This window comes from Trametes versicolor (genome assembly GCF_000271585.1).
Source record: "Trametes versicolor FP-101664 SS1 unplaced genomic scaffold TRAVEscaffold_11, whole genome shotgun sequence".
In the NCBI taxonomy this organism is placed as follows: Eukaryota; Fungi; Basidiomycota; class Agaricomycetes; order Polyporales; family Polyporaceae; genus Trametes; species Trametes versicolor.
In genome coordinates, this window is record NW_007360331.1 from 279,601 (window position 1) to 307,472 (window position 27,872).

The 27,872-nt window shown below is 56.1% G+C and overlaps 9 protein-coding genes across 9 annotated transcripts; 6 read left to right on the forward strand and 3 right to left on the reverse strand.

The window, feature by feature from the left end:
- Nucleotides 1-27: 27 nt before the first annotated feature.
- On the reverse strand, nucleotides 28-4,950 carry TRAVEDRAFT_84410 (uncharacterized protein; the record flags this gene model as incomplete). The annotated part of the gene is made up of 2 exons (XM_008044726.1): nucleotides 28-453; nucleotides 4,855-4,950. Coding segments are annotated over 2 exons (522 nt in total), but the record flags the coding sequence as incomplete, so codon positions are not given.
- A 2,584-nt stretch (nucleotides 4,951-7,534) lies between these two features.
- TRAVEDRAFT_98338 (uncharacterized protein) lies at nucleotides 7,535-8,000 on the reverse strand (the record flags this gene model as incomplete). The annotated part of the gene is made up of 2 exons (XM_008044727.1): nucleotides 7,535-7,864; nucleotides 7,920-8,000. Coding segments are annotated over 2 exons (411 nt in total), but the record flags the coding sequence as incomplete, so codon positions are not given.
- A 990-nt stretch (nucleotides 8,001-8,990) lies between these two features.
- TRAVEDRAFT_132668 (uncharacterized protein) lies at nucleotides 8,991-9,960 on the reverse strand (the record flags this gene model as incomplete). The annotated part of the gene is made up of 4 exons (XM_008044728.1): nucleotides 8,991-9,446; nucleotides 9,496-9,696; nucleotides 9,756-9,855; nucleotides 9,905-9,960. The coding sequence occupies 4 exons, from the start codon at nucleotides 9,958-9,960 to the stop codon at nucleotides 8,991-8,993; spliced, it is 813 nt and encodes a 270-aa protein (XP_008042919.1).
- A 477-nt stretch (nucleotides 9,961-10,437) lies between these two features.
- On the forward strand, nucleotides 10,438-11,565 carry TRAVEDRAFT_131947 (uncharacterized protein; the record flags this gene model as incomplete). Its single annotated transcript, XM_008044729.1, has 4 exons — nucleotides 10,438-10,623; nucleotides 10,686-10,829; nucleotides 10,920-11,120; nucleotides 11,179-11,565. The coding sequence occupies 4 exons, from the start codon at nucleotides 10,438-10,440 to the stop codon at nucleotides 11,563-11,565; spliced, it is 918 nt and encodes a 305-aa protein (XP_008042920.1).
- Nucleotides 11,566-12,062: 497 nt separating this feature from the next.
- On the forward strand, nucleotides 12,063-13,337 carry TRAVEDRAFT_31151 (uncharacterized protein). The gene is made up of 4 exons (XM_008044416.1): nucleotides 12,063-12,173; nucleotides 12,232-12,506; nucleotides 12,568-12,643; nucleotides 12,703-13,337. Exons 2-4 carry the CDS (start codon nucleotides 12,257-12,259, stop codon nucleotides 13,076-13,078), a joined length of 702 nt encoding a protein of 233 aa, XP_008042607.1. The 5' UTR covers nucleotides 12,063-12,173; nucleotides 12,232-12,256; the 3' UTR covers nucleotides 13,079-13,337.
- Nucleotides 13,338-15,309: 1,972 nt separating this feature from the next.
- On the forward strand, nucleotides 15,310-15,896 carry TRAVEDRAFT_91001 (uncharacterized protein; the record flags this gene model as incomplete). Its single annotated transcript, XM_008044730.1, has 2 exons — nucleotides 15,310-15,402; nucleotides 15,453-15,896. Coding segments are annotated over 2 exons (537 nt in total), but the record flags the coding sequence as incomplete, so codon positions are not given.
- Nucleotides 15,897-16,322: 426 nt separating this feature from the next.
- TRAVEDRAFT_23167 (uncharacterized protein) lies at nucleotides 16,323-17,360 on the forward strand (the record flags this gene model as incomplete). The annotated part of the gene is made up of 2 exons (XM_008044342.1): nucleotides 16,323-16,797; nucleotides 16,855-17,360. The coding sequence occupies 2 exons, from the start codon at nucleotides 16,323-16,325 to the stop codon at nucleotides 17,358-17,360; spliced, it is 981 nt and encodes a 326-aa protein (XP_008042533.1).
- Nucleotides 17,361-18,356: 996 nt separating this feature from the next.
- TRAVEDRAFT_87494 (uncharacterized protein) lies at nucleotides 18,357-23,264 on the forward strand (the record flags this gene model as incomplete). Its single annotated transcript, XM_008044731.1, has 2 exons — nucleotides 18,357-18,503; nucleotides 23,127-23,264. Coding segments are annotated over 2 exons (285 nt in total), but the record flags the coding sequence as incomplete, so codon positions are not given.
- A 732-nt stretch (nucleotides 23,265-23,996) lies between these two features.
- TRAVEDRAFT_23169 (uncharacterized protein) lies at nucleotides 23,997-27,847 on the forward strand (the record flags this gene model as incomplete). The annotated part of the gene is made up of 12 exons (XM_008044343.1): nucleotides 23,997-24,468; nucleotides 24,537-24,988; nucleotides 25,123-25,159; nucleotides 25,331-25,447; nucleotides 25,538-26,090; nucleotides 26,149-26,380; nucleotides 26,441-26,825; nucleotides 26,878-27,058; nucleotides 27,114-27,339; nucleotides 27,401-27,461; nucleotides 27,520-27,761; nucleotides 27,827-27,847. 12 exons carry the CDS (start codon nucleotides 23,997-23,999, stop codon nucleotides 27,845-27,847), a joined length of 2,979 nt encoding a protein of 992 aa, XP_008042534.1.
- Nucleotides 27,848-27,872: the final 25 nt, after the last annotated feature.

Sequence of the window (27,872 nt, forward strand, 5' to 3'; positions counted from 1 at the left end):
CAATGCTAGTGAGACCTGCAGCAGAACAGGGATCGTGTTGACGATGTCTCCGACATGCCATTTGATCAGGTTGTTGAGGCGGTGTTGGCGAAGACGAGCAGTTTGGCGAGAGGTGCCCGCCTCCGACTCGGAGGAGATACCGCTCGCATATTCGTTCAACCATTGCTTAACCATGATACCAATCGAGGCAGACGAGAGACTGAGGATGAGGGAGGAGAACCACAGGGTGTTCAACCAGACTGCCCATCGAGGAATGGGCGGCGGAGGCGTGTTGCCTTGCTGAAATGCTGGATGGGTAGAGTTGACGAACGTCGGGGGAGAGCCAGAAGAAAAGCTACTAAGCTGCAGGGATATCTGCTGAAGAGCGAAAAGGGTGGGGTCCGGAGTTTCCGGCTGAAGGAGGATGTAGGATTGCACGTTGAAGGCAGTCAACACGGCGGAGAAAAGACCGGCCTGTTTGTCGCCCCCGCCCGTCAGAGACTCTCAAGCCATATATGGACGCGACGTACGAAGACGAGGTATGTATCGATCTCCGCGTTCCACCGCTTGATCATACCGTCGCTGTACTGTTGTACGATTCTCGTCGTCTTCGACCACGCTTCTTCCCTTTCCTTCGCCGCCCTTTTTGGCTTCTTGCTTTTCGTGTATCGTGTCTTCCGCTTATTGAGTTCTTCCTAAAGTTTCTGTCAGCCGCACAGTGCACGCACAAATCCTCGCATGATGGGACAAACATCGAGTAATCCTTCGGGGAGTGTCCATGGAAGGTCCGGGAGTCCGGACTTCGCATTCGGCGGAGCGGTAGAGAGTTCGCTAGTGCTTCCTATCGTCAGATGCGTGCTGTGCGCAGACGCGCTTTTGTCTGGATCTTGATACTGAGACATGAGAGAGTTATTGCTTCTGCTCGAGGGATATCATGATGGAGGTGCTGAGCAAGGTGTTCTGCGGCAGAGACCACCGAAGGCGCCCATATTCGGCAACGGCCGACATCCATGCCGATTCAGATCTATCTCTCGCCGCTCTCCCTCGGCCTCAACGCTTTCAGCAGCAGCTTTTTGTTCACACCCGCCGTCCACCAGTTTGGATGTTTATAGGGATCTAGGTCGTTGAAATGGTGAAACTCCTATCGTTGTGAGATGTGAAAGACGTTTATCTGCCACGCCGTTGGCGGGATTCACGGCAGAGTCCGAGGACTCGAAATCGATCCATCGCTTTCTGCATTGTCAGCCATTTCGTATTTCGACCTATCCTCGACAGCAAAGAACCAAAATATGAAGCCCAAGTTCGACCAGGGCCCGGGTGGATGCCAAGGTTGCGGACAGTGCAAGAGGCATAGAGAAGACGCTCGTTTGCAATGTGTCGCTGAAAGCCGAGAACACCGACAGCGCTTCTCTTCCGCTTCCAAGTTCCTCCACCGACAACTCCCTGACCATACACCCCTGCCCAGGGAAAATTGAGGCGAAGGAGATATACACACACAATATTTTAGAGAGCCGTCCCCGGAGAAGGTGAATATAAGTATAGCGTCTCGACGCGTTCACTGCTGGTACTCTCACCGACGAGCTCCAGACTGGGCTCAAGTTACGCGCGAGCCAAGTAGCGTTGGTCAAGCCCGCCGCACAAAATCAAGTCGCTAATTTGGACGACTCGGCACACGAAGATCCCCCATGTGTGCCACAAAGTATGCGTCGCATGGCATACAAGGCACCCAGGCTGTTGCGTACCCCGAAAACAAGACGGACGTGTTGGTAGATTCATCAACTCCCCCAAGCCGTCGACATTATCCTCTTCTCAAAGTAGAAGCACCCCGCGACGCTTATTACCACACGGATGAGGTCAATTTACGTGCAGAGCGAGTCGTGGCCATTCTGATCTACATACCATACATACGCGATACTCCAGCCGGTCGCGCGCCTTCGGCGATGTGCATGTCTCGTACGCGCGTGTCAGTGACGTGTTCCGTCAACCGTAGCTCTCTTGGAATCGAGGGCGCGAACGCGGGATGCAGAGAGCTTTCCAGTTGAGCTTTTTGTACAGACAGCAAAAGAATATATTGTGCATGGCAGGAGGAGTCGACGACAGCGTACACTGTCAGGGGAAAGAAAATCACGAGGAATACCGGAGTTGAATCCGAGTATGAAAGAATTTCGGCATACAGGTAGTACAAATATTTTTGATGTACATAAGAAAGGAAGGGCATAGACGTACAAATAGGGCTTCGGAGGTCAATACAGTGCTGCAGGGGGAAACAAGATCCTAGTGCCACGCGGAGAAGGTCCTGTGAACCAAATGTGTTAGCAAACAGTTACTGGCCAGTCAACGAAACGCCGGCCCGGTTATTGTGTCGAAAACATACTGTGATAGCTCCACCGTTCTGTTTCATCTCATCCTGACAACCACTAAGGCGAGGGTTCGGGAGCGGGAGCCACGCGAACGCGATGTGAGGCTACTTGCCAGACGACATCGCGCCTGAACAAGTTGCCACTGCCATCAGAGACACCGTGGTGCGATGGAGATTGCGGGGAAGCATGTGGCTCGTTGGGAATGCCGTGGTGCGACAACGCCTGCAACATATCAGGGTTGGTGGCCGTGACGGAAATCGGAGCACGCGACGATGGATTGAAGGCTAGGGCAGAAGTGGACGGTCCAGCTGCGGCAGGAGCACTTGGCGTACCGACCGGAGCAGGAGTGATCCGGACAGGAAGTTTTTCGATATCGATGGCTGAGGGCGATCCGACCGTGACGAAGGCAGGCAACAGTTCAGGGGGGCCAGACGTCGCAGGGGTTTCGGCCGGGTCTGGTACGATCCTACAATGGTAGCAATCAGGTCAGTGCACAGATGCACAAGTACTATATCCTGCAGACGACTCACGGTGCCACATTTGTTCCGGATTGAGGGTTTTCTCCTTGCGGAGCGGACTCGGATCCGTAGTAGCGAGACTTAATCTCCTTGAGACGAACAAGCTTGTCCTCGAGGGTTTCGTCTTTGTCGGCGCGGTCGCGGACCATATAGTCTTCCTCGGGTCGACCAAAGCGGTGCATCGCATCCCGTAGAGAGATAATCGCATGTTCCAAAGTGGATATGCGATCCTCGGGGATGAGCGCGCGAATGGGGAAAGCAGGTTCTTGCGTCACAACGTTCACGAGCGAGGCGAGCTCCGTAACAACGTGCACAAACCAGGAATGATCGGATGTGGCGATAGCCTCGTAGTTAGCGGTGTGCATGCCGTCCATCAGGCGGTGAAGTGTGTAGTTGGCATAATCGACGATTTTCGAAGGGCCTTCCTGAGAGGCATTCCGGATGATTACGCACTCCAGAAGGATGTTGGTAGCGGCAATATATAAGCAGAATTGAATAACGTCTTGGCTGTCCGGCGGGCCTTTCGAGAGGCCCACTCGATGCGCAGCGACAACAGCTTATAATAGGTTAATCGTTCAAGAATCAAGTCAGACATGGCGTGCCCTTTCATTGAGAAGGTACTGCTTACCATACTGGGTGCTGCCTAACGGAATATGGCTGCGAACACACTTGACGAGTATTGCGCGTATCGAAATGAGCGGTCTGTATGCGAGTTTCCAGTGATGACTCAGTTCCAAATTGTGACACGCTGCTATCGACAGGGCCTTCAAGGCTCTCTCGACACCGTCGGGGTTGATGTTTGGAGGAAGTAACTTCGGGTAATTGAAGTGCAGGTAGAGCCGATAGTCCGAGTCCACTGTGTGGACTTGGAAAGGAGTGCAGCGGCAGAGCAGAGAGTCGGCCCAAAGTTCATAGATGACGGGGCCGGTAGAGCCAACCACAGCGCCAAGGTGGGAAGAGGGCGACATACCGAAGTGGCTCTCGTCTATGATTTGTAGCCGCTCGATGCATTTGACCACGTGCATACTTGGCTCGAGCTCAGAGAGGCATACAGCGGCTGTGGCGAGAAGGTCGGGATCCATTGCTGCGTCGTACGCCTCGGCGATTATGTCGACATCTAAACCCTGACTTTCCTTGGCAATTATCGATTGCTCGATACCGCGCCAAGTAGGGGCCATAGGCGGACCCCATGTCTTGAGTAGGGCCTGTGCAACCCGTCGAAGTGGGGTCCGCATGATACGGTGGCGACGAAACAGAAAGAGTGTCAGAGGGTATATCCGTTGGCCGATAGCAATCTTGACGAAGGTCGGGCCGCGCCGGAAGATGCGATACAATGCAAGACTTTGGGGAGACAGGTACGCACATCCGGATTTGATCGACGGGAGGACTACAGTGGACAAAGTGAACACACCCAGCAGACCTGCCAAGGTCGTTGAAACAGCGGCGACGGTTGGGTGGAGGGTCCAAAGTAGCACCAAGAGCCCGGCGAGGAACAGCGCCAATGATACCTGCAGCAGAACAGGGATCGTGTTGACGATGTCGCCGACATGCCACTTGATCAAGTTGTTGAGGCGATACTGGCGAAGACGAGCCGTTTGTCGAGATGTGCCCGCCTCGGACTCGGAGGATATCCCGCTGGTGTACTCGTTCAGCCATTGCTTGACCATGATTCCGACGGAGGCCGATGATAGACTGAGTATAAGGGATGAGAACCATAGGGTGTTCAGCCAGATCGCCGAACGAGGAATGGGCGGCGAGGGCGGGTCGCCTTGCGCCAATGCTGGATGGGTAGAGTTTACGAACACTGGAGGGGGACCAGTCGAAAAGCTACTGAGCTGCAGCGAGATCTGCTGGAGTGCGAGGAGGGTGGGATCCGGAGTGTCCGGCTGCAGCAGCAGGTACGATTCAACGTTGAAGGCGGTGAGTACCGCTGAGAAAAGACCAGCCTATCTCGCCCGTCAGCTGGTGAGTTCACACCGTGTAGGAGTGCGACGTACGAAGACGAGGTATGTATCGATCTCTGCGTTCCACCGCTTGATCATCTCGTCGCTGTACTGTTGTACAATCTTTGTCGTCTTTGACCATGCTTCTTCCCTTTCCCTCTTCGGATTTTCGCCAGTGTACCGCGTCTCCCTTGTTTTGAGCTCTTCCTAGTATTCTGTCAGTTTCAATTTGATACAAAACTTGCCAATCTACGCAACTAACCTCGAGTGCTCCTGGGGGGAGCACCGCAACTGAGAGAATGTCGTGAGCCGGTATATTCGCTGCGTTATGCGGGGATTCCTGAGTGGGGCCAGCAGTCGAGCATGTGGTGCCGTCGTGTGCCGCCGCGCTGGCCGGGTCTGGATTGCGTGATTGATCCATGGGATGGTGGTGCGTATGGATCAAAGTTATCCCACAGATGGAGTATTGGTTCTACTGAGCAATGAGCAATGAGCTACAGATTGGAGTCGGACGACAAGGGATTTGTCCTCGAGCCCACCTGTGCCACCAGCTCGACTCGTGAGAGATACTATGCCTCGAGGATCGATGGCCATTGCATGGCCATTACGTACCTGCAACGTTGCTTCCCGCACACATCGATAGCGCAGGAGGTGCACGGAGGTATTTCCCAGGTACACGGCGTACGCGCCTGCGTCCCGTGATAGAATGACACTGACAAGTTACGGCTTCGGGCTCTCGGCACATATTCCGCATGGTTGCGCGCGTTCTCCTATTCGATGCGGTCGTATCCGTACTCTGTACCGAGGTGAGACCCTGCGATCTACGCTCGAGTGCGAATGGCGCCCGGCTACCAACCTAAGGCAACTTGAGCGCTGCTCCGCACTAGATTAGGGTGCGTCTTGAGAGGGTATCTCGAGCGGGACCGGCAGATAACTACCGCTTGGGTGCGAGGACGCCGGTGCGGTTGCGCGAGCGAAGGCATATACAGCCTAGAGGAGCGTGCGGCGTCTACGGACACACCGCATATTCGCTATCCCTGTGAAGCAACTGTGTCTCTGTTCGCTAACTAGATACACCGCAGAGAGTCAAATGTTGGGTACTAAGGAAAATAAGTCGGTTGCACTCGCTCGCATGATCGGAGGACGAGCTCACCGTAAATTCAGACACCTTCTGCTGGCCCCTCTGCTGTGCGAGCCGGGTCTAACGATTCTCTGAAGCGCTCCAGAAGCTGATCGTAAACCGCGATCTCGGAGGCGACCCATTTGAAGTGTTGATCAGGTAGCTGAGTAGCCCTCCGGGCAGCGACCACACGCTCCAGAGTCGAGACGAAGTTGGGCGGGAGAACTGTGCCCAGGGAAGCAGCGTGCTCCGCGAGGACCACGTCGATCAGCGCCATGAGCTCTTCTTCGATGCGATCCCAGCTACGATCATCAAGCTCCCTCGTGCGAAGGGCGCCTTCCAGGCAGAGAAGGGTGTCGCGAACGAAGGGGGACAACACTTCTCGATCCCGCCCTTGGTCGGGTACCTCAGCAGCGCTCTTCGACATCTGAGCGACGCACTGCAGGAGAACAGTTGCGGCTGCGATGGATTCACCCACTGGATCGCTTCTTGAAGCGACTTCGCCCGGCGGCTTCTTCTGTATATAGTGGCCTACAGCCGCGGCAGCTAACGGCGCCCCTGGTCAGCGGGAGAATATTGGAGGAGATATACGGCGTAGTACATACCAGAGCGGGTTGCACTACTGTCGGCTGGTAGCTTGACGCGGGGTAGCAAGCCCCTGATAGCGAGAAGGGCAGAGAAAGGTTTATTGGAGGCAGGGAACACGTCACGCTCGTAGAACGCAAGAGAAGAGATGGCGGAGAGGATCCAATCGGCCTGTCGGATATCCAAGTTCAGTGGTAACGAGATATCGGAACGGTGATATTTTAAACTGAGAGGGAGATACGAGTAGAGGGCGCGCAGAGCATCGTGCCAGTTTTCGTCTCTGAGCTCCGCGTCCACGTTTGCGAGGCAGACCAGTGTGTTGATCCACAGAATAGGCTCCGGGTAGACTGTCATGCTTGAAGAATTGGGACGCCGTAGATTATAGTGTCTGAGGTGCACTTTGTCCAGCATCCGGAAACAGTTGATGGCGTCTTGAGGCTGCAAGTCGGTAAGACATTGTGCTACAGTTGATAGCGTACCGTAGTCCATGTTGGTGTCATACGCCATGGTGAGTGAATCCGCGTCGAGGGAGTTGTCCATCTCGAACCCTACCAGACCCCTTTCACGGCCGCGCCAGGTACGAAAGCTTTCGGGCCCCCTGCCGGCGCACTTGCCTAGCATACGGTTGACAGCTTGCGACCAGTCCTGAGCTCTTCCAGAGGCATCGCGACACGTCCGCCTAATAAGTTGTCCGAGGGCCCGGAAGAGACGAAAGCGCACATCGTTGACGAAGTACACAACCCGGTGGCGGACAATGTCCAAGGCGTACGTCTGGGGCGAGAGGTACACACAGCCAAACCTGGCGAGCGGAAGAAGCATGGTGCCGATGGTGAAAGCTGCCAGCAGAAACACGAGAGTCGATGCAACGGCCGCGACAGAGTTATGAAGGGTCCATAAGAGGATGAGAAGGCCGGCAAGGAAAAGCGAGAGTGCTAGCTGCAGCAGGATTGGGATGGACATGACGATGGCCCCGACGCGCCACTTGATCAGGTTGTTCAACCGATACTGGCGAAGTCGCGCGGTCTCGCGAGAAGTGCTGGGCGAGATTCCGCCGCAGTACTCGTTCAGCCATTGCTTCACCATGATGCCTACCGAAGCCGAGGAAAGGCTGAGAATAAGGCTCGAAAACCAGAGTGCATTCAGCCAGACAGCCGCGCGAGGAGCGCGGGGCGTGGGCGTGTCCGTCTGTCGGTATGCCGGCTGAGTGGAGTTGACGAACGGAGGGTTTGTCGAGAAGCTGCTGAGCTGGGCCGAGATTTGCTGTAAAGCGACCAGGACCGGGTCTGTTGTCGGGGCCGGCTGGAGGAGCTGGTACGACTGCACGTTGAACGCAGTCAGGATGGCGGAGAACAAACCCGCCTGTTTTCGCTTCGTAAGTAGAGCATCATCTTTTCAGCTAGAGACTTACGTAGACCAGATAGGTGTCAATTTCTGCGTTCCAACGCTTGACCATTTCATCGCTATAGGCCTTCACTATCTCCGCTGTCTCCGACCATGCCTTTGCCTTCTCGTCGGCCGTGAACAGAGTCTCGCGTGTCTTCAATACCTCCTGATATCATGATTTATGAGAATATGCATGGAATTCTGGAGAATGAACTCGCCTTAAGAGCAGGTGGCGTCCATGGCAATGTCAAGGGCACCGACGCCTCCTGATTTGAAGTCGTCTTGGGATTCGCCGCCGAACCATCGAGTTGTCTTCCCGATGGTGCTCCTGTTGGCCTTGAAGTAGGCAGCATTTCCATTGCGCTTTCAGAGATACTCGACACCGGTATTGGGAGACGATGGGAGTAAGAGCCAAGGAACCCGAGTGGGTCGAGTGATGTCGTACACTGCCTTTCCCGGTCCAGCATCGCATTCGGCGCTGAGGCGCGGCGCTAGCCATAGTGGTGAGCGTTTTGCATATATATTGGCGCGAATCTATCTCCAGTAAGTGATGTGATGTCGAATTAGCTGGAGAACATACATGGAGCGCGACAAGCCTGTAAGATCCGTGTGCGAACTTCAAGAACAGGTGTTTTGCATGGCGATGGGGGCCCTAGAAACAACGCGGACAAACAGACAACAGTTGCCACTCCGCGAGTACTGAGGCTACGTCAACAGCAGTTACATCAACCCACACCTCTCGCATATCACTTAGCAGGTGGCTGCAGCACAGTTTGTCATGCACATGTCGGCGTCGGCATATGGTCTTGGATATCTGCTCGCGTTGTGTCGTAACATTGCCTAAATCATCACGGGAAAGTGTCATAGACCTCACCATTGCTTGCATACCCACGAGCATCAGGTATACAGCAGGCTGATAGTCACGAAAGAGGGGCTTCACTTCAACTGCAATATATGGGGGCTGCGGTAGTGATATGTTGAACTGTGATGACGTTCACAAATTGCAACAAGAAAGGACATCTGTTGCATCGGCACGCGCGTTAGCATATAGGCATCCGGAAGGATAGAGACTCACAAAAATACAAAACACAACACATCACCGTCACGACAAGTCCATCGCCTGCTCATCCCGCGCATCATACTCCGCGGGCTCCAAAAAGCACAGCTCGTTCTCATCCGCGACCGCCTCGTCGTCGTCTTCGTTCCAGTCGCTCGTCGTCTCCCACTCGTTGTCGAACTCGATGTCCAGCGCGAGCTCGTCCACGCCCGCGCCCTCGTCCGTCAGCGGCATGAAGCTCGCCAGCGGCGGCATCGCCGCGGGCATGTCCTGCCCGACCGGCTGCACCCAGCGCCGCTCGCGCAGGCGCTTGTGCCGCTCCCGGTCCTCCTCCATGCGTCGCTTGATGTCGTCCCGCGAGAGCGCGCCCGCAGACGACTCGGGCGACGTTCCGCTCGCGGCGGAGGCGATCGCGGCGGCGCGTCGCTCGTCTAGCAGGGTGATGGCCTCTTCGACCTTTTGCGGCTCGATAATGCGCTTGGTCCGCCAGCTTTCCAGGATCTACGGGGGGTGAGGGGAGAGGCGGAGTAGAATGGGAAGTGGGGCGCACCTGTCTTGTGCTCATCAGGTTTGGAAGGCCTTGCCGCCCTTCGGGGACGACGCCATCGACGACTTTCCGCAGGTCGCGCGTGACATAGTTGACGTACGACGACGCAGGTTGGCTTACGCCTGGTGGTGGCTTCGAGAGTAGAGAGGCTTCGCATAACGAGTCCACCAGGTACAAGATGTTGATTCTGCTGTTCAGAGAGCCCTAGCGAGATCGCGAAGTGAGTCCTAATCCCTGTGAGTGCGTACATGCGTGAGACACACCTTCTGGCACTCCTCAAGCATGCAGTCCCACAGGTCTTCACCGCAGGAAGGACAGTATTTCACGGCATAGCCGACGATCTTTCTTATAGACTGTTGGGAGCTGTCGGTCGTTCAGGATGTCCGGACGTGCGATTGAGAGGAGAACGTACGCATCCAGTCTCCTGAGCAGCCCCAGGAATTGCATGCGCACTTCGAACGGATCCATAGCGGCTCGACGCAGCGCGGTTCTGTGCTATTTTTCGTCCGAGCTGAAGAACGCGAAGCTGTCGCTGTAGTCGTAGTCCCAAAGATGAGAGTTAGGAAGAAAGAAGTTGAAGGGGAAAGAGGTAATGGTGCTAATCAGAGCTAATATCCGCGAAGCTTACCCTTCTCAAGGCAGACTTACCCGTATTCAAAGAGTGCTTACCCCTGTTCAAAGGAGAGCTTATCGGCTTGTGAAAGCTGTTACTTACGGGCGCTTCTGGTTCAGTAGCCCGCGCGCTCCAGCCTTAGCTCGTTGTCTTCGACGTCCATCTCCACCTATCCCTGTCTTCTTCCTTGGCTCCTTATTCAACTTTTCAGGCAACATGTCGACAGAAGAGTGCGTACAAAGACCCCATGACACCCGATCTGCACACTCAACTGACGTTACGCGTCACACAGACCTGTCCGCGACTCCCCCGCCCCGTCGCAAGACGCCGCCATGCAGGTCGAGACGACGCCCGCGCCCGACGCGGGCGCAGACGGGAACACGACGAAGAAGCGGCCACGCATCGACATGGCCGTCGAGCCGCGCGAGCGCAAACGCGGCAAGACCATGTTCGGGCTCGTCCTCGGCACGCTCAAGAGGGCGCAAAACGAGGACAAGGAGCGCAACGCGAGCGACGCAGTGCGTCACCATTCCTTTCTTCTGCGCATGTGTGTTCGCTGACAGCGGGCTTGTAATGACAGGCCAAGAAGAGGCAGTTGATCGAACAGAGGTTACAGGATAAGCTGCGGAAAGAGACTGACTCTGTCAGGCGCGCCGAGGAGGCGAAAAAGGACAAGACGATCGCGAACCGCAAAGAGGAGGAGCTTCAGCTCAAGGACTCGATTGTACGTGTCTACTCCGTTCCATCCTTCTCTATACTCGACCCACTCCCCCTACTCGAGACGGAGCGCTGACGTATGCCGCGTCGCGTGTAGCATAAACTCCGGCGGACACGGCTTCCCCTCTTGTCCAATTTCTTGCTCACGTCCGATGTGATACCATCCGGTGACTCCGAAGAACCCGCGTCCATCAACCCGCTCGCGCCTCCGCCACGGACGCGCCCACCACCGCTGTACTACCTCCCCGCGAAGCTTCTCCCCTCCCAAGACGCGTTTCTCCAGAGGAGAAAAGCAGAGGTATGTGTTGACCCTCCCTTCTCAATAGGATGCCCCAACTCAATGTCCATATTTGCAGGTCAAGGAGGCGGCGGAGGCGGAGTGGGAGGCATTCAAGACGGAGCGCGCTGCTGGTGTTGAGGAAATCAACCAGCTCCGGCAGCGCGTCGCGGAGGAGGAGAGCCGCAAGAAGACAGAACGGCCAGAGGGCGACGACAAGCCGTCAGAACCCGCGGCCCCCGACGCACCGATGGCAGTGGAAGAGGAGAAGCCCGCAGCACCCCCCGCGAGCGCACCAGAGGAGACCGGGGAGACAACCATGGACGTAGACGACGCAAAACCTGCCGAATCCCAGCCTGCCGAGGCGAAGGCGGGCGGGGAGAGTAAAGAGGACGCAGCTCCCAAGAAGACCGAGGCGCCGTCGGCTCCTGCGGCTGGAGACGACGATGATGCTGTTGAGTACTAGTTCTGTATGGACGGTTGGGATACGTAGCTGGCTGAATGTAAGTCGTAGTAGTTAGCCGGTAGCTGCTTGACAGGCTTTCCTTATGTGTTCTGCGTATATTTCATGCTTGCCCGTAGGCCATGTCTTTTTCTCACCTCGTCTAGCGTACTACCTCTAGGTGCTCTCCGCATGTATTACCTTTGCCTTGCAACAGCTTCGCTTCAGTCCTTCGTCTATTCAGGCCAAAATTCAAACGCCACACCTTGTGGCGGTCGGTAATGATGATCACCTGCAACACTGTGCTGCATCGTACGAACTATTCGAGCACTTACGTATCATAAAGCACGTCAGTACATGTGCGTGAGCAAACGGTTGAATAACTACTCGTTCACTCCATCCACCGTGAGGAGCAGGAGCCCTTCAAGGAACGTATGTACAGTTGCCGAGGATGTACGCACGTGGGCGCCACCTGAACTCCATTGTTCCTGATCGGTCGTTCCCCACTCTCCAGGCGTCCCTCTCGTCCACCACCGCCTCCTCCACCTTACCGTACAGTCTGAGTCCTTCTGCGGTCTCGTATTCGTTCTTTTCTCCCTGTTGTGTCGTTGGAAAGGAGGATCTGGCTCACAGTACGTGAACATCGCCTGAGACCAACAATTGCGCTCATCGACACTTTTGACACTACAGAACGCCCATAAATCTCCTACCAGCCATGTTCGCGCGTTTTCTCACTACGCTCCTCTTTCCGCTTTTGCTGCATCTGGCGCCCTATGTCGATGCTGCTGCGTCGCTGACGCCCCCAGCAGAGTCATCTACGGCATCTGTCGGGCTGAGCGTGTCCTTCACACCAACGTCCAGCGCGAGCGGCTCTGCATCGAGCGCTGGGTCCGCGAGTGCGAGTGGGAACGGGACTGCGACATCGTCGGCGCAGTTCCCGAGTTTGAGTGGGCTGTCGACCTGTGGTGAGTACCACGCCCCGTCTAGAGCATAATAAGGGCGACTAACGGCGTGCGGGGTGTAAAGCGAATCAGTGCTTGGGGTTGGCGATCTCTCAGGATGGGTGCGACAGCATTGTGGATGTAAACTGTTACTGCACAAAGTGAGTGATTCCCCTCCTTTCTCCCCTCGAGTTTTTCAAACTGTGCCTCATTTGTGCAGCCCCTCGAAGTTTACCTCCGGCCTCGTTGCATGCATCACGGCACAGTGCTCGGGCGACCTCGCGTCGGCCGAGTCCATCGCCCAGCAGTTCTGCGCGCAAGCATCCTCGAGCACTTCCCTCTCCTTCCCCACCGCTCCCCCCTCGACAACCTTTTCCGACCCGTTCACGTCGTCGACCTCCGCGTCTGGGTCCGCCTCGCGTAATAGCTCCAGCGCGGCCCCCTCGTCCGCCACCTCCCCATCTTCTTCTACCTCCGCTTCGGCGACGAGCAGCAGCAGCGCTGGGCAGGGGAACAGCGCCGGAGCTCTACACGCCGTCGGCGGCACCGGCCTCTTTGGAATCGCGGCCGCTCTCGCTGGAGCGATCCTGGCATGAGCCCCCGCGCCGCGCAACTGCTCCCCCAGCGAGCGCCCTCCTCCGGCGGCGGCGCTCATGATACCCACCTCTCTGGACTGTGGATCATCTTCGCTCGGCCACATTGTACGGACGTGCATGTACGTGCCTGCGAGCCTGTGTTGTCCGGGCTGCCTCGAGGACGGTTTGGACGCTCTATGTGGGAATGATGTCATCTGGATACTTGCCGGCTTGTAGGACGGCTTTGTAGGCTCCGGCCTGTCCAATGCATGCATGCTCGATACCCTTTTCTCAAAATGCTCCTTGTGAGCCCGCTAATACAGCGTTATACGGGTGTCAACGTCAAGTTGTCTGGGTAGACCTGGAGCGTGCATAGGCGCTTCCGTTCGTAATGCACGCACATCAACTACTCAACTCATGGGACATTCTGACTTGGTCCACTTCTTTCCACACGTATTTAATATACCTGGTGGCAGACGCGCGAGCGATGAGACACTTTGCGCAAGAGGAGGCAAAAGGGCGCAAGTTGGTCCCGTTTCTCAGATCTCAGATCCGGACGCGCCCCGCAGCTCAACGGCGCCATGGCGTGCTGAGCCAGAATGCGTGTCCGCGCCCCGGATATGCGAGGACGATGCGAACATGCACTGCACGCGTGTGGGCGGATGCGCGCGAAGTGGATGCGGTACGTACTATTTGGTTCCTCCTGCACGTTGCCCTGCACCCCTCCGTCCCCGCTGTGCGGATGCCTGCCATGGTGCAGATGCCTGCCCTCGTGCAGAGGCCTACCCACGGGGTGGATGCCTGCCGTAGTCGGCGGATGCCTGTTCAGAGTGGCGAATGTAGCCCCTGAAAGATGGTTTGGGAGCATTTCTTGCACCCCCTGTCGCTCTTCGTAGCCCGTCGCCCTCCCAGACCAACCCTGCCACCATCCTTACGACGTACGTCGAGTTTCGTGAGGATCTGAGGGTTGGAAGAGGCTGGATGGCTTCTCGCCATGTTGGATGACGCCGACGGGCGCCTGCATCCACTAGCGGTTGCCACATAGCTCGCAATCGCGACATGTACCACTACCACACGTCCGGTCCTTATGCATACCGAGGAAACCCTTGTGTTCCGTCGGAATTCTGCCGCAGACCTCCCGCGGCGTAGGGCGTAAACGAGTGTGATTGCAACTTTGCTCGGATTGGAGGACTCGGAGTCCCGACTAGTCCTCGAGAACTATATGACGGACATCATGTTGGATGTCCGCCGCAAGGAAATCATCCTCATCTACTAAAGAGAGGATGTACTTTGGCACTCGCCCAGTAAGGGGCGACCCCATACGACCTCGTACAGGATGTCGGGGGCGAAGGAAACCCGTTGGATAACGGTGCGCGCTCATGGCCCTTCGGGGACAATGTCGGTGAACCGACCCATGAACTGTGGCTTGCAGATCCCCGTGCTTAGGGAGGAACAACTACACACCGCCGTTATTCCTGCTCGCTGCCCGATATATATAGTCTTACTATGCTTACGACTGTCCTCTGCCCGGCGTTGTGGGAGTTACAAGGACTGCGCTGGGACACGGCCAGTCCTTACCTTACAGGTTTAATTTTTTTCTTGGGGTTATAACACAACGCCTGCGCTTCGAGCGCCAGGAGCACGATATCCATAGCAGAACGGATTTGCACTATACGGAACAGCCTAAGAGTCAGACGGATGAAATTCGTTCTCAATATCTAAGTACTTGCTCGTGGTTTTTTGTTCGTTATTTACATATAGTTGTAGGCTTCACGTTTCGTAGGGTATGTAACTGTGCGACTCGTGGTGTTTGTAACTGTACTAGTAGCGCGCATCGAATGAACCGAACCGTTCCTCCTCCTCCTCCGGCAGCGTCGAACCCGTGGGAATATGACGGTGGACCAGAAAAGGGTGCCGATGACAAAACTCGAAATACTCAGTCTCCTTGGCTCTTGCCCTCATCGTCTCCCAATACCAGTGTCGAGTATCCGTGTCCCTAAACGCGCAATGGAAATGCAGCCCATTTCAACGACAACGGAAGCACTGCCGAGGGGACAACGTGCTGATTCGTTAAATCCCAGGATGCCAGTGAGTCCAAGTCAAGACGAGTCGGTGCCCTTGACATTGCCATGGACACCGCCTTCGCTCAAGGCGAGTCTATCCTTTGAAGAGCCAAACCACTTCTTATCATCGAACGATATCAGGAGCTATTGAAGACGCGCAAGACACTATTAAGCGTCGACGAGAAGGCAAAGGCATGGTCGGAGACAGCGGAGATAGTGAAGACCTACAGCGATGAGATGGTCAAGCGTTGGAATGCCGAAATCGACACTTACCTGGTCTACGTAAGTGATGGACTTCGTAAGATGACACCCTACTTAAGAAGCGAAAACAGGCGGGTTTGTTCTCCGCAATCTTGACTGCGTTCAGCGTTCAGTCGTACCAGCTCCTCCAGCCGGCCCCGACGACAGACCCGGTCCTGGCCGCCTTACAGCAAATATCGGCCCAGCTCAGCAGCTTCTCGAACAACCCTCCGTTCGTTAATTCCACTCAACCGGCATACCGACAGACGGACACGCCTACGCCCCGCGCTCCTCGGGCCGCCGTCTGGCTGAATGCACTCTGGTTCTCGAGTCTCATCCTCAGCCTGTCTTCGGCTTCGGTCGGCATCATGGTGAAACAATGGCTGAACGAGTACTGCGGTGGGATCTCGCCCAGTACTTCTCGCGAGACCGCGCGACTTCGCCAGTACCGGTTGAACAACCTGATCAAGTGGCGCGTCGGGGCCATCGTCATGTCCATCCCGGTCTTGCTGCAGCTAGCGCTCTCTCTTTTCCTTGCCGGCCTCCTTATCCTCCTATGGACCCTTCACAACTCTGTCGCGGCCGTTGCATCAAGTCTCGTGTTTCTGCTCGCAGCATTCACAATCGGTACCATGCTTCTTCCGCTTGCCCGGTTCGGCTGTGCCTACCTCTCGCCCCAGACGTACGCTTTGGACATGGTCCGCCACCGGATTGTATACTTCGTCAACGATGTGCGCTTTCGTCTCTTCAGGAGCTTCGGACGGCTCATCAGGCGGACGGACCACCATCTCTCTGGAGAAGTGCAACACTGGTCGCAAACCGTCAACCGCATGGTGGGCAAGTGCGCCGGTAGGGGGCCCGAGAGCTTCCGTACCTGGCGTGGACGCGAAAGGGACCTGGCTGACGTCGGCATGAAGGGCCCTCTCGACGCCGACCTACTAACCATGGCGTACGACACCAGCATGGACCACGGTACACTATCCACCGTGGCGAAGTGTCTCACCGACCTGCAGCCTCAGGACGTCATCCAGTGCTTCCGGATGCTGGACAAGGTGCACAACAGCCACTATAGTTTGCGCCGTCCGTTCTTTTCAAGCAAGACGGTCTACACGGAGATCACACTGTGGATCAACACGTTGATCTGTCTTGCAGACGTTCACGCCGAACTCAGAGACGAGCATTGGCGCGACACCGTGCGCGCCCTCTACTCGTACCTCCCCTTCAGTCTTCGATATTATAATCCAGACATGACGGAGCCGCCGGATCTGGATGTCGATGTCGGGCTCACAGGATGGATCCTTTCCGCGATCTCGTCTCTCTCATTCACCGAGCACGACGTGTTCCCTGCGTCTAATCATCCTTCCGCTGCCCTTCTCGCCATTAGGGGCTTGCTCCTCCACATCAAGCCGCCCACCGACGGCAGTGTAATCCGGTCCGGTGCGTGAACTAGTTTATGTGTTTCCTTCCACGCTCACGGATTGACGGCACGATCAGCTGCCGCGGCTGTTGGCCACCGCATACAGCAGGACAAGCCGCAGGATGAATCCGCCCCAAGAAGCGACCCAGTGGGCGAATCCATGGCAGCCGCGACTGTTCTCCTCCAGTGCATGGCTCAGATAGCGAAGAACGGTGTTGCCCCCGACCGAGACCAGGATCGAGATGTGTTGGTCCCTTTCGTCCGTGACACCCTCCTTCGCCTCGAGGGAGCTCTCCGCATAATGGGGGTCGATGGTCGCAGCTGGAGTCGCGTGGAAGAAGAGCTCATGGCGCTGATCGACGTCGTCCTTGCAGAGCATGCGACCTTCCCCGACACAGCCCTCCCGCCCAACTTTGTCTCGACCCTGGAACATGTGGTAGCCGCTCGGCGGGAGACCTTGTTGCCCGACCAGCGTTTCGAATGGATCGCTTCCGAAATCAAGATATACGATCGGCTACTGGAGCGCTTCAGAGACGTCCTGGCCCCCGCTCGCACGGCAGAGGAGGTAGTACCAGGTGTTTGAGATCTACGGTCAGTGCGCCCTTCGGTCGAGCCAGCCAGCGCAGCTGACCAGTACTCTTCTTCCCAGTAGCCGGTGCTTGAGTCTTCTGCAGTGTATCAAGTGCTTTGCAAGAACATTTAGTGTGCGGTGTGTTCGCTTCACGATCTTCTCGTCTGCGGCTGCCTTAGCTCGTGCAACCGCACATTTGTCTTACTAGCGCGTTGAAAGTACCACACGGTCCTCACCTCCATGCGGGAGATTTCTCTATCTCCGAGCGGGCTGCCCCTCTTGAAACGGAGCTGGCGCAGCGCCGGTCCAGTGTGGGCACCGGCCCACGACTGGGTGGAGCAGCGCCCGAGTTGCTCCACGCAGTCGGCCGGTCGTGCTCAATTGTAGACCACAGCCCGACCTCGCCTCAGTACTCAGAACGGAGCGTTTGAAGGACTGCATTGAGAACGCACGCAACTCCCCGGAATATATCCGAGAAGGAGAAGCCGTAAGTATCGTATCATCACGGGACACAGGCTCGTGCGCTGGGAAAGTATTTCGTGCAGTCCTACGCTATCGATGTGTATGCGGACCACCGTCGCGGGTACGTAAGGGCCATACCATGCCCATCGATCCTGGCGGCGTGGCGTATCCCACGAGTCGACTGGTGGCATTGGCAGGCTCGAGCATGACCCTCTTGCTGTCCTACCCCGATTCGCCGCTCAGAATACCTGCTGAGTAGAACCTCCAGCTCTTCAAGCTTCGCTTCTGGAATACTGTTGATCCACAAGTACAAAATTTATGGACCAATCCCACAATTCAGACTCGGAGAGCGCGGTGACAGAGGGCGACACACCCTCGACGGTCGGCAGCTCCCAAGGAAACCCTTTCGCAGTAGACTTTGGTCTTGGTGTTGCAAGCCTCTTCGTCGGGGTATTCCCTCCGACATTGCTCGATGTACGTCATACTCATACTCTTAGATAACAAGCTCTGCGTCCATTCGACATTGACACAACACTTCAGGAAGAGCTTAAGAAGCGTAGGGCACGATACACTGGCGAGGAAGCGAAAAGGGAAAGGGAAGAATCGTGGGCGAAGACGACGAAGATTGTACAACAGTACAGTGATGGAATGATCAAGCGGTGGAATGCGGAGATTGATACATACCTCGTCTTCGTACGTCGAACTCCAGATGCGACTTAGACCTCTCTGATGGGTGGTGTATAGGCCGGTCTATTGTCTGCGGTTATCACCGCATTCAACGTCGAATCATATCTGCTCCTGCAGCCGGCTACATCGGACCCCACGCTACTCGCTCTTCAGCAGATCTCGCTGCAGCTCAGTAGCTTCTCTACTGGCCCTCCCCCGTCATTCATCAATTCCACCCACCCGGCATTCCAGCAAGGCAGCACTCCTCCGCCAGCTATTCCTCGCGCGGCAATCTGGCTGAACACCCTATGGTTTTCCTCCCTTATTCTCAGTCTCTCATCGGCCTCCGTCGGGATCATGATCAAACAATGGTTGAACGAGTACATCGGTGGCATCTCCTCCGAGTCCGAGACGGGCACCTCTCGCCAAACTGCACGGCTTCGTCAATACCGCCTGAACAATCTGATCAAGTGGCACGTCGGAGACATCGTCAACAGCATCCCGGTTCTTCTGCAGGTTGCAGTGGCCTTATTTCTCGCCGGTCTCCTGGTGCTCCTTTGGACCCTCCACCCCACCGTTGCGGCCGTTTCAACTGTCTTGGCGGGTTTGCTGGGCGTGTTCACACTATCCACCGTGTTCCTTCCCTCGATCAAAGCCGGTTGCGCGTACCTCTCACCCCAGAGTCTTGCTATATACCGCCTCCTCCGTCGTGGCCCCAGCTTCGTCAAGACATCTATTGCGCAAAGTCTACATCCTGTCGTGCGATATCTCTTTCGTCGCCACCACATGATGCGGACTCCACTCCGACGAATTGCCCAAGCAATCGTGAAGTGGGCTCCGGCCAAAGCCCCTACTTGGCGTGGAATCGAGCAATCACTGGTGTCCGCGTACAGCGAGTCGTTGGACGCCGACATCATCTGTGCAGCGTACGACGCTGCCATGAATCCTGACCTCCTTGCTACCGCCGCTGTATGCCTGTCCGAGCTTGAGCCAAGCATTCACGTCGTCACCTGCATCGAGAGGCTGCAAGAAATAGACGAGAACCACTTCGGTGTCACCCCCTCCCAACACGTTTGTGCGGTGGTGGGCTCAACTGGCCCCGTGATCTACGACCTCTGGGCCGATTCTCTGCTCTGCCGCAGCACTGCTTCGGGAGTTCAGCAGGCGGCGTCGGACTACAGGATCTACCTGCACTTCGACACTCCGGAAATGTTGCCGTCAGACTTCAAACCCGAGGGTGTGGACAGAACATTGATGGCCCTATCGATAGCAGCCTGTCATAATGTGGGATTGACCTCCAACCCGAGGGTTACATACGGAGGGCTTCTTGCGATGCAAACAATACTCGTGAGGTGTAATCGAAGCCGCGTTCGTTTGCGTACCACCCGATACGGTAAGCAGAGCATTCTCTACAAAAGATAATGTTCCGTCTAACTCGGTCTGTAAATCAGTTGCGATGGCCGCGCACGCATTAGGCATGATGGAAGGCCCGGAAACTCAAACTGCTTCGGGATTCTGCATGCAAATCACTGCAACCAACATTATTCTGGAGTGCACCATTGTCGAGGCCGTTTCTCCGTTTTACATCGAGTACGTGCTCCGTCGTCTAACGGGTCGCCTGGAGGCCGCCAACTTCGAAGACATGGCCATATCCGATCATGTCTGGTTCGGGCACTCCGTTGTACAGCTATCCGCCCTCGTGAACATCGTAACGGATGAGCCTGCTCTCCCTGGAGTCCAAGTATTATTCCCTCCAGATCGTATATCCGCACTGGAGCGGGTGGTTATCGCACTGCAGGATGCGATGCGCCGGTTTGGTCGACCCGAGAATGACTACAGGGTGCGTACCCGCGACGATGACGACGACACCCTGGAGGAAAAGTTGGTCCGACTCAGAGCGATGAGGGAGGCTCACGGATCCTCACGTCGCCGCCGACGCCGAAGTAACAAAGCTCAATCCGGCCCCAACGTGTCTCCGTGAGTCGTCCACTCGATGTGCCCGCCCCATATCACTGACTTACCTGCTGCTGTTATAGGAACGTCGCATCCACGTCTGCTCCGGCCGAGCCACCTGCAGCTTCTGTTTCGGTCGAACGGCCTACTTCCGTCGTGATAGAGTCACCTGCTCCCATTCTAGTCGAACCACCTACATCAAGTCCGACCGGCGAATCATTGCCGCAGGTTCAGGATCCAGTCGATAAGGCTACGCCGCTGCCTCCGCCCGACGAGCTGCACGCCTCGCCGCGATCTTCATTTCATGGCGGCGTCGAAGACGGCGGTGAGTGCTTCGGGCATGATGTTGCTCAACTAGCCTCACGCCTCGTTGCTGTAGCGCCCGCTCCCGGACCCCCTATGTAACGTTTGCGAGGAGAAGATGAAAACAGGATATGCAACTTTTCCGGCCCTGCATCTGAGCCGCCACAGTTAAGATGACCAGTGAGCCGATGCGCCATTCAACGAACAATAACCCTGTACTGACACATCCAGTGGTCGGTAGGACCTTCTCGCAAACAGAATCCGCGACGAAGTCGCCGTCTTCGTATTAAATTCCTTCGCGTTTAGTTTGCTGCCCTCTTGGCAACTGGATTCTCCTTATGTACTCGGTACCCGCCCAAGAGCCCGCCGGAAGCTTCCATCACGGTTTTCACTCTATCCAGATTGAACGTCCATGTCCTCCCTTTCTTCTATATCCCGAACACGTCGTAAATTTACGCCCATCCTCTTTACAACCTCGAATTCAACTCCGAGATCTCTCATAAACAAGTTCTCCTGCCAGGTTAACAGGCTGTCGTCGCTCTTCTCAAGCTCTCTTGCCGTGTACATTATGTCTACTTGCAGTCAATACACGAAGTCCGCAACAAGACTGCGTCCTGCGTCTACGCCATAGCTTTCAAGGAGTTCTCGATCTTGAGCTTTGACAAGAGCCGCGGCGGGCGAAACGCGTCGCCAACGCACGCGCGTACGAGATGTTGCCCGGGGGCGCGATACCGACTGGAGCGTTGCGTAGTCTATCAAGTCGCGCTGCGTTATTCCGCGCGCGGATGCACTTGACGAGCCTAGAGATGAGTGTCACAATGTGCTTCCCACTCGAGGGGTGTGTCGGAATAGCCGGGGTACTGAGGGGCTCCGCAACGGAGGCACCTCGCATTAAATACTATGCGCGCCCTCCTGCACGCGCCTCAGCTTGACGTGGGCCTAGTCTTCCCTGTGAGCGATCACACCTGCGATGCGCCCTGAGAGCACGCATGATACTTCCGGGCTCAAATCTGTGAGGCCAGACGACGGCCATCCGTGAAGGCAGCGGGCGCATAGAGACACTCGACGTGTTCGCGTCCTAGATAAGCCCTTCGTCGCCTTCATGTAGTGCATCACCTATGCATTCTCTGGAAAGCCAGCGGGCTAGAAGAGATTGGGCGCGCGTAGAAAGCGCAGCTAGCTGAACGAGCTTGAGAATGAAGTTTGCGGACACGCTGGACGTGGAGGCAACCGAGGGCGGCCGATCCCGCTGGTCATGCACACATACTGACTGCATCCGCGAGGTGCAGCACGTTACCAGCCAGAGCGGAGTACTATGTTTACTTCCTGCGAGTGTGAGATTGAGCGTTCCTCGCACACATCGAGTGCCGCGCCAAGAAGTAGACATACACTCACTCTGGATCTTCCGTCCTTCCCACTTGCAACCCACGCCCGCGCCCGAGCCACAGGCTTATGTATCTCCTATGTAGTCCTGGGATAGGGTTATGCTCCACGTAGTTCAACTTCCCCTAGTACTTGAGCGCGGGAAGTGTTTCGATGGGCGGAGGCATGGGAGGGGGAACGGCGCCGTGCACGAAGAAGTATCCGGGATCCAAGTCCAGTCTTCGACAACGGAGCGCTTTTCTGTGTTTGAATGGGCATCGCGTCTAGCACGGGATGAGGGAAATCAACACCCCGCAAAGTTCTCGGGCGGCGCACACCAGAAAGTGTATATGCGCCCGCCGTTGCCATTTGACCGACTAAATTAAGCAGAACACGAGGGACTGCACGCGAGGGCATTTAGTGAATGTATACGGCCGTTCGTGGGTGTTGCTGAAAAGGCGAATAGTAGACAAGACTCATGGACTGCGGCGGCAGGAATGGGAGAGACGAGGGAAAGGCCCGTGGGCGCCAAAATCGTGGGAATGCGATGCTAGGCCGGAAAGGCAGTGCACGATAATTTGACGAGACCGTCGAATTCGTAGCAATTACCCTCATCGTCTCCCAATCCTAGCGTCCAGCATCTGTATCGCTGAAAGCGCAATGGAAATGCCACCCTTTTCCAGACCAAAGGAAGCACTGCCGAAAGGACAACGTGGCGATGCGGCGACGTTCAAGACGACTGCGAACCAAGACGCGCCTTTGACGTTACCTTGGACACCACCTACTCTCAAGGCACGTTCCTTTTTCAAAATACCTTTCAGATGCTGATAAATCATGCTAGGATGTTCTGAAGAGCCGAGAGACACTGTTCACTCCCGACGAGAAGGCAAAGGCATGGTCGGACACAGCGGAGATAGTGAAGACCTACAGCGACGAGATGGTCAAGCGTTGGAACGCCGAAATCGACACTTACCTGGTTTATGTAAGTGATTGACTCTGTAGCATTATACCTGACTTACAAAAAGAAAACAGGCGGGTTTGTTCTCCGCCATCCTGACTGCGTTCAACGTGCAGTCGTACCAGCTTTTGCAGCCGGCCCCGACACCTGATCCGGTCCTTGTAGCATTACAGCAAATCTCGGCGCAGCTCAGCAGCTTCTCGAACAATCCTCCGTTCGTCAACTCCACACAGCCGGCATACCGACAGACGGACACGCCTACGCCCCACGCTCCTCGGGCCGCCGTCTGGCTGAATGCACTCTGGTTCTCGAGCCTCATCCTCAGCCTTTCCTCGGCTTCGGTAGGCATCATGGTGAAGCAATGGCTGAACGAGTACTGCGGCGGAATCTCGCCCAGCACTTCTCGCGAGACCGCGCGGCTTCGCCAGTATCGGCTGAACAACCTGATCAAGTGGCGCGTCGGGGCCATCGTCATGTCCATCCCAATCCTGCTGCAGCTAGCGCTCTCTTTGTTCCTTGCGGGCCTTCTCATCCTCTTATGGACCTTGCACAACTCTGTCGCGGCCGTTGCATCGACTCTCGTGTTTCTGCTGGCAGCTTTCACGATCGGCACCATGCTTCTTCCGCTCGCCCGGTTCGGCTGTGCCTACCTCTCGCCCCAGACGTACGCCTTGGACATTGTCCGCCACCAGGTTGTGTACTTCGTCAACGATGTGCGCTTTCGTTTCTTCGGGGCCCTCGGACAACTCATCAGGCGGACGTGTCGCGATCTCTCTGGAAGAGCTCAGGACTGGTCGCAAACCGTTAATCGTATGGCGGGCAAGTGCGCCGGTAGGGGGCCAGAGAGTTTCCGCACCTGGCGAGGACGCGAAAGGGACCTGGCTGACGTCGGCTTGAAGGGCACTCTTGACGCCGACCTACTCGCAATGGCGTACGACACCAGCATGGACCACGGTACACTATCTACCGTGGCGAAATGTCTCACCGACCTGCAGCCTCAGGACGTCATCCAGTGCTTTCGGATGCTAGACCAAGTGCACCTCAGCCACTACAGTCAGCGGCGCCCATACTTTTCCAGCCAGATAGTGTACCCGGAGATCACGCTGTGGACGAACACGGTGCTCTGTCTGGCAGACGTGAAGACCGAGCTCAGAGATACACACTGGTACGACACTCTTGACGCCATCTACTCGTATCTCCCCTTCTCTCTGAAGTTCTACCGTCCCGACGTCACGACGGAGGAGCTGGACCTGGATGTCCGACGCACCGAGTGGATCCTCTCCACAATTTCTTCTCTCGCGTTCAACGAGCACGACATGTTTCCCTCCTCTAGTCGGCCTTCCACTGTCCTTCTCGCCATTAGGGGCTTGTTACCCCACGTCAAGCCGCCAACCGACGGCACTGTAATCCGCTCCGGTGCGTGTACTACTCTCTATGTCTCCTTCGATACTCACGCCTAAACGTGTCAGCTGTCGCGGCTGCAGGTCGCTACATACAGCCTGAGGAACTCGAGGACGAAGACGCTCCAAGAAGTAATATACTGGAAAAATACATCACAGCGACGACCGTGCTCCTCCAATGCATGGCTCAAATATACAACAACGGTGCTGAGGCACCCGATCACGGTCTCGATCGAGATGTGTTGGTCCCTTTCGTTCGCGACACCCTTCTCCGCCTAGAAGACACCCTGCGCATGGAGCTCGATGTTCGTGGTTGGGGTCCCGTTGAAGACGACCTCACGGCGCTCATCGACGTCGTTCTTGCGGAGCATGCCGTTCTCGTGGATACAGTGCTCTCGTCTAACTTCATCCCCACGTTGGAGCTTGTGGTAGCCACGCGGCGGGATATCTTGCTCGATCTGGGCGAAGCATGGATCACCTCCGAAGTCAAAAGATGCGATCAGCTGCTGAAACGCTTCAGAGAGATCCTCGTCCCGGTTCGCGCTGTAGACGGGGTGACGCAAGGCGTCTGAGACTGGCGGTGAGTTCGCCCTCTATCTGCCTGGATACGGTATTGATATGTGCATGCGCATCTTCAGCTCTCGTTCGTGTTTCCTGTGATGTATTTTAGTCAACGAAAACGAACGAATACGCATGGACATCGCGAGGTTAGTTCACCCGTATCATGATCATAAACGCGATAGCGTGGACGGACTGCTTGGGCAAGAAACTTCTTTACCATAGTACGATGACACCCATTTCTCCTATTCTGCTTAAACGCCGTGCTGGTCAATCGTCAAGCCACGACCTATGATGCCAGTCGCCATATCTATTCCTAGGGTTCCCCAACTCGGAGCGCCGGTCGCATTACCGCAGCACAGTCCGCCCTTCTTTCTTCTTCATACGCACCGAAAAAGAAGCCAGCCTCGCGAAAATGCACCAACCTCGCCGCCAGGGTCAGCGATGAAAGGGTTTGAACTATCTTGCCTCATGTGCGCCCGCACCGGTTGCCACTTGCGCCACCTATACTGTAAGCTCTCCCTCAGTCTTCCTCCAACCCACCGTCATCTCAGCCCTCATGCAGACCGGCACTTTACACCAGAGCATCCTCCCGCATTTTCTCTACGACAGCCGCATCCGTTTGCACCGGCTCGCGGCGAGACAATGGGGATCCCTCCTCAAGCACTTCTCGGACGACGCTACGCAGGTCTGTGGGGTATCTGTGCGGCTATCTAAGGACGACGGCGGACTGGATGGCGTCGCCTTCGCTACACCCACAGACGTCTTCTACGCCAACTTCGCTTGCGCCAAACAGGATCTCGGGAAGAGTAACCTGGCACGGGTTCTCGATGGCTCTCTCTGCGTCCTTGTCGGATTCGGCATGCCGCGTCTAGCCCTGCACCTACACCGACAATGCGGGCTGCATGTGAAGGGCGTTGAGTTGTCAACGTTGTTCGCGTTCGGGCGCAAAAAGTTTCAGACCGCGGCGGACTTCGCGTCGAGACGCATACACCCGGACGTGAATCAGAGCAGGATCCATGCTGTGTGGTGTGGAGATGAGGTCGAGGACGTATGCCTCCGCGCATGGCTTTCTGCCGTGTACGTGCATGTTTTGATTATTCTTGCGAGTGTCGTTGACGTTTTATATCCTGTACAGTTCAGGCACGGACTCCTTCAAGGAGGTGCAATGTGCAGCGAAGGTCGACACGCGCAACTTGCCAGACTCACACCTCGCGTGTCTGTCACGGCTGCTCCTCAACGTCGAGCTCTTGGAAGGTGAACGTCCAACGGAAATGGAGAACGAGTTCGACGGTGTGGACATCGACGCGGACGGACAGCTCGTGATCCGCAATTCCCGGTACAATACTCGCGTCCGAAAGAGCAAGCAGGTGGGCCTCCGTCCATAGGCCTGTGTACTGGCCGCTATCTTCTCACAATCTTCCATCCAGACCTCTATCGTCATGGAGACCACACACGGGCAGAATATCGTCGGACATGCCGTGCACGCTGAAGGCAAGCAGACCGGCGTGAAAGTTGCTGGAGGCAACTTCCGTGGCCAAATCGAGCGCATCCGCGTTGTCGGGCGCGAGGAGCTGACGAGCTCGGAGATTGCTCGCGACGAGTTCGTTCTCCACCTCCTCCAAGGTGCCTTGCCATCCCTCGTCGAGTCGCCGTTCATTCGCGTGCTATGGTTCCCGACTGAGAAGGCCCCGCGAGGTCAACGCTTGTCTTCGATTCCGCCGCTCGGACCCCAATTTGCCCAACTCAACCCGTCCCAAAACCAGGTCGTCGCCGCGATGCTGGCTCAACATGAACCGCTTGTCGTTGTCCACGGTAAGTTGTATAGACTATCAATCTAGGTTTACGTTTGTCATGTATTCCTTAGGACCGCCGGGTACAGGGAAAACGACGACAATCGCAGCTGCCCTGCATTCATGGGAGCGCGAGTGGAGCTCAGCTTGGGTCATCGCACAGTCGAACGTCGGTGTGCAGAACATCGCGGATACGCTTCTCAAGTACGCTATCGACTTCAAGCTACTGGTTTCGAAGGAGTTCTATGTCGAATGGTGCGATCACCTGCTCGCTATATTTCAATGCCTTATTTGCTGACACTCCACGAAGGCACGAGCACCTGTATAAGAAGCTTGAAGGGCGCTTTGTCCGCTCCGACGAGCTGTTCGCAGATGCGGCGGATGTCGAGCGCATGCTTGGATCGTCTTCCGTCATTTTGTGCACGATATCCATGTTGTCCAACCCCGCCATCGACAACTGCGGGATCTTTGACGTTATCCCTGTCGAGCGACTCATCGTGGACGAGGCGTCACAGATCGATACATTTGAGTTTATGGTGAGCACTGCGTCATGTCCGGCATTTAATTATCGCTCATGCGTGACGTGCTTTACCGTAGCATCTCTTCCATAAGTTCCGCAGGCTGGAGAAGGTGTGCATGTTTGGTGACCCGAAACAACGTGAGTCCCTCACCTGATGCGTGCGACGTGGAGCTGACTATAATTTTTCACGGGTCAGTTCCTCCGTACGGGAAGGAGACTGCGCCGCAAATGAAGACGATCTACGACTTCAAACACCTCAAAGCTTCCGCGTACTTCCTGAATACGCAGTACCGCATGCCGGTCCCCCTGGGCGAGTTCATCTCCGAATATGTCTACGACAAGAAGCTGCTGTCTGTGCACCCGATCGCGGATTTCAGCGCCGTACTCTTCGTTGACGCGCGGAAAGGGCAAGAGGAGCGTGTGGGCTCCAGCTGGAAGGTATATCCACTCGTTGAGTCTGCTGCGAGGGCCGGAGCGCTCAGCCTTGTTTTTGCAGAATACAGAGGAGGCGCGCGCAGTTGTGAACATCGTCAAGAACTATTATAAAGC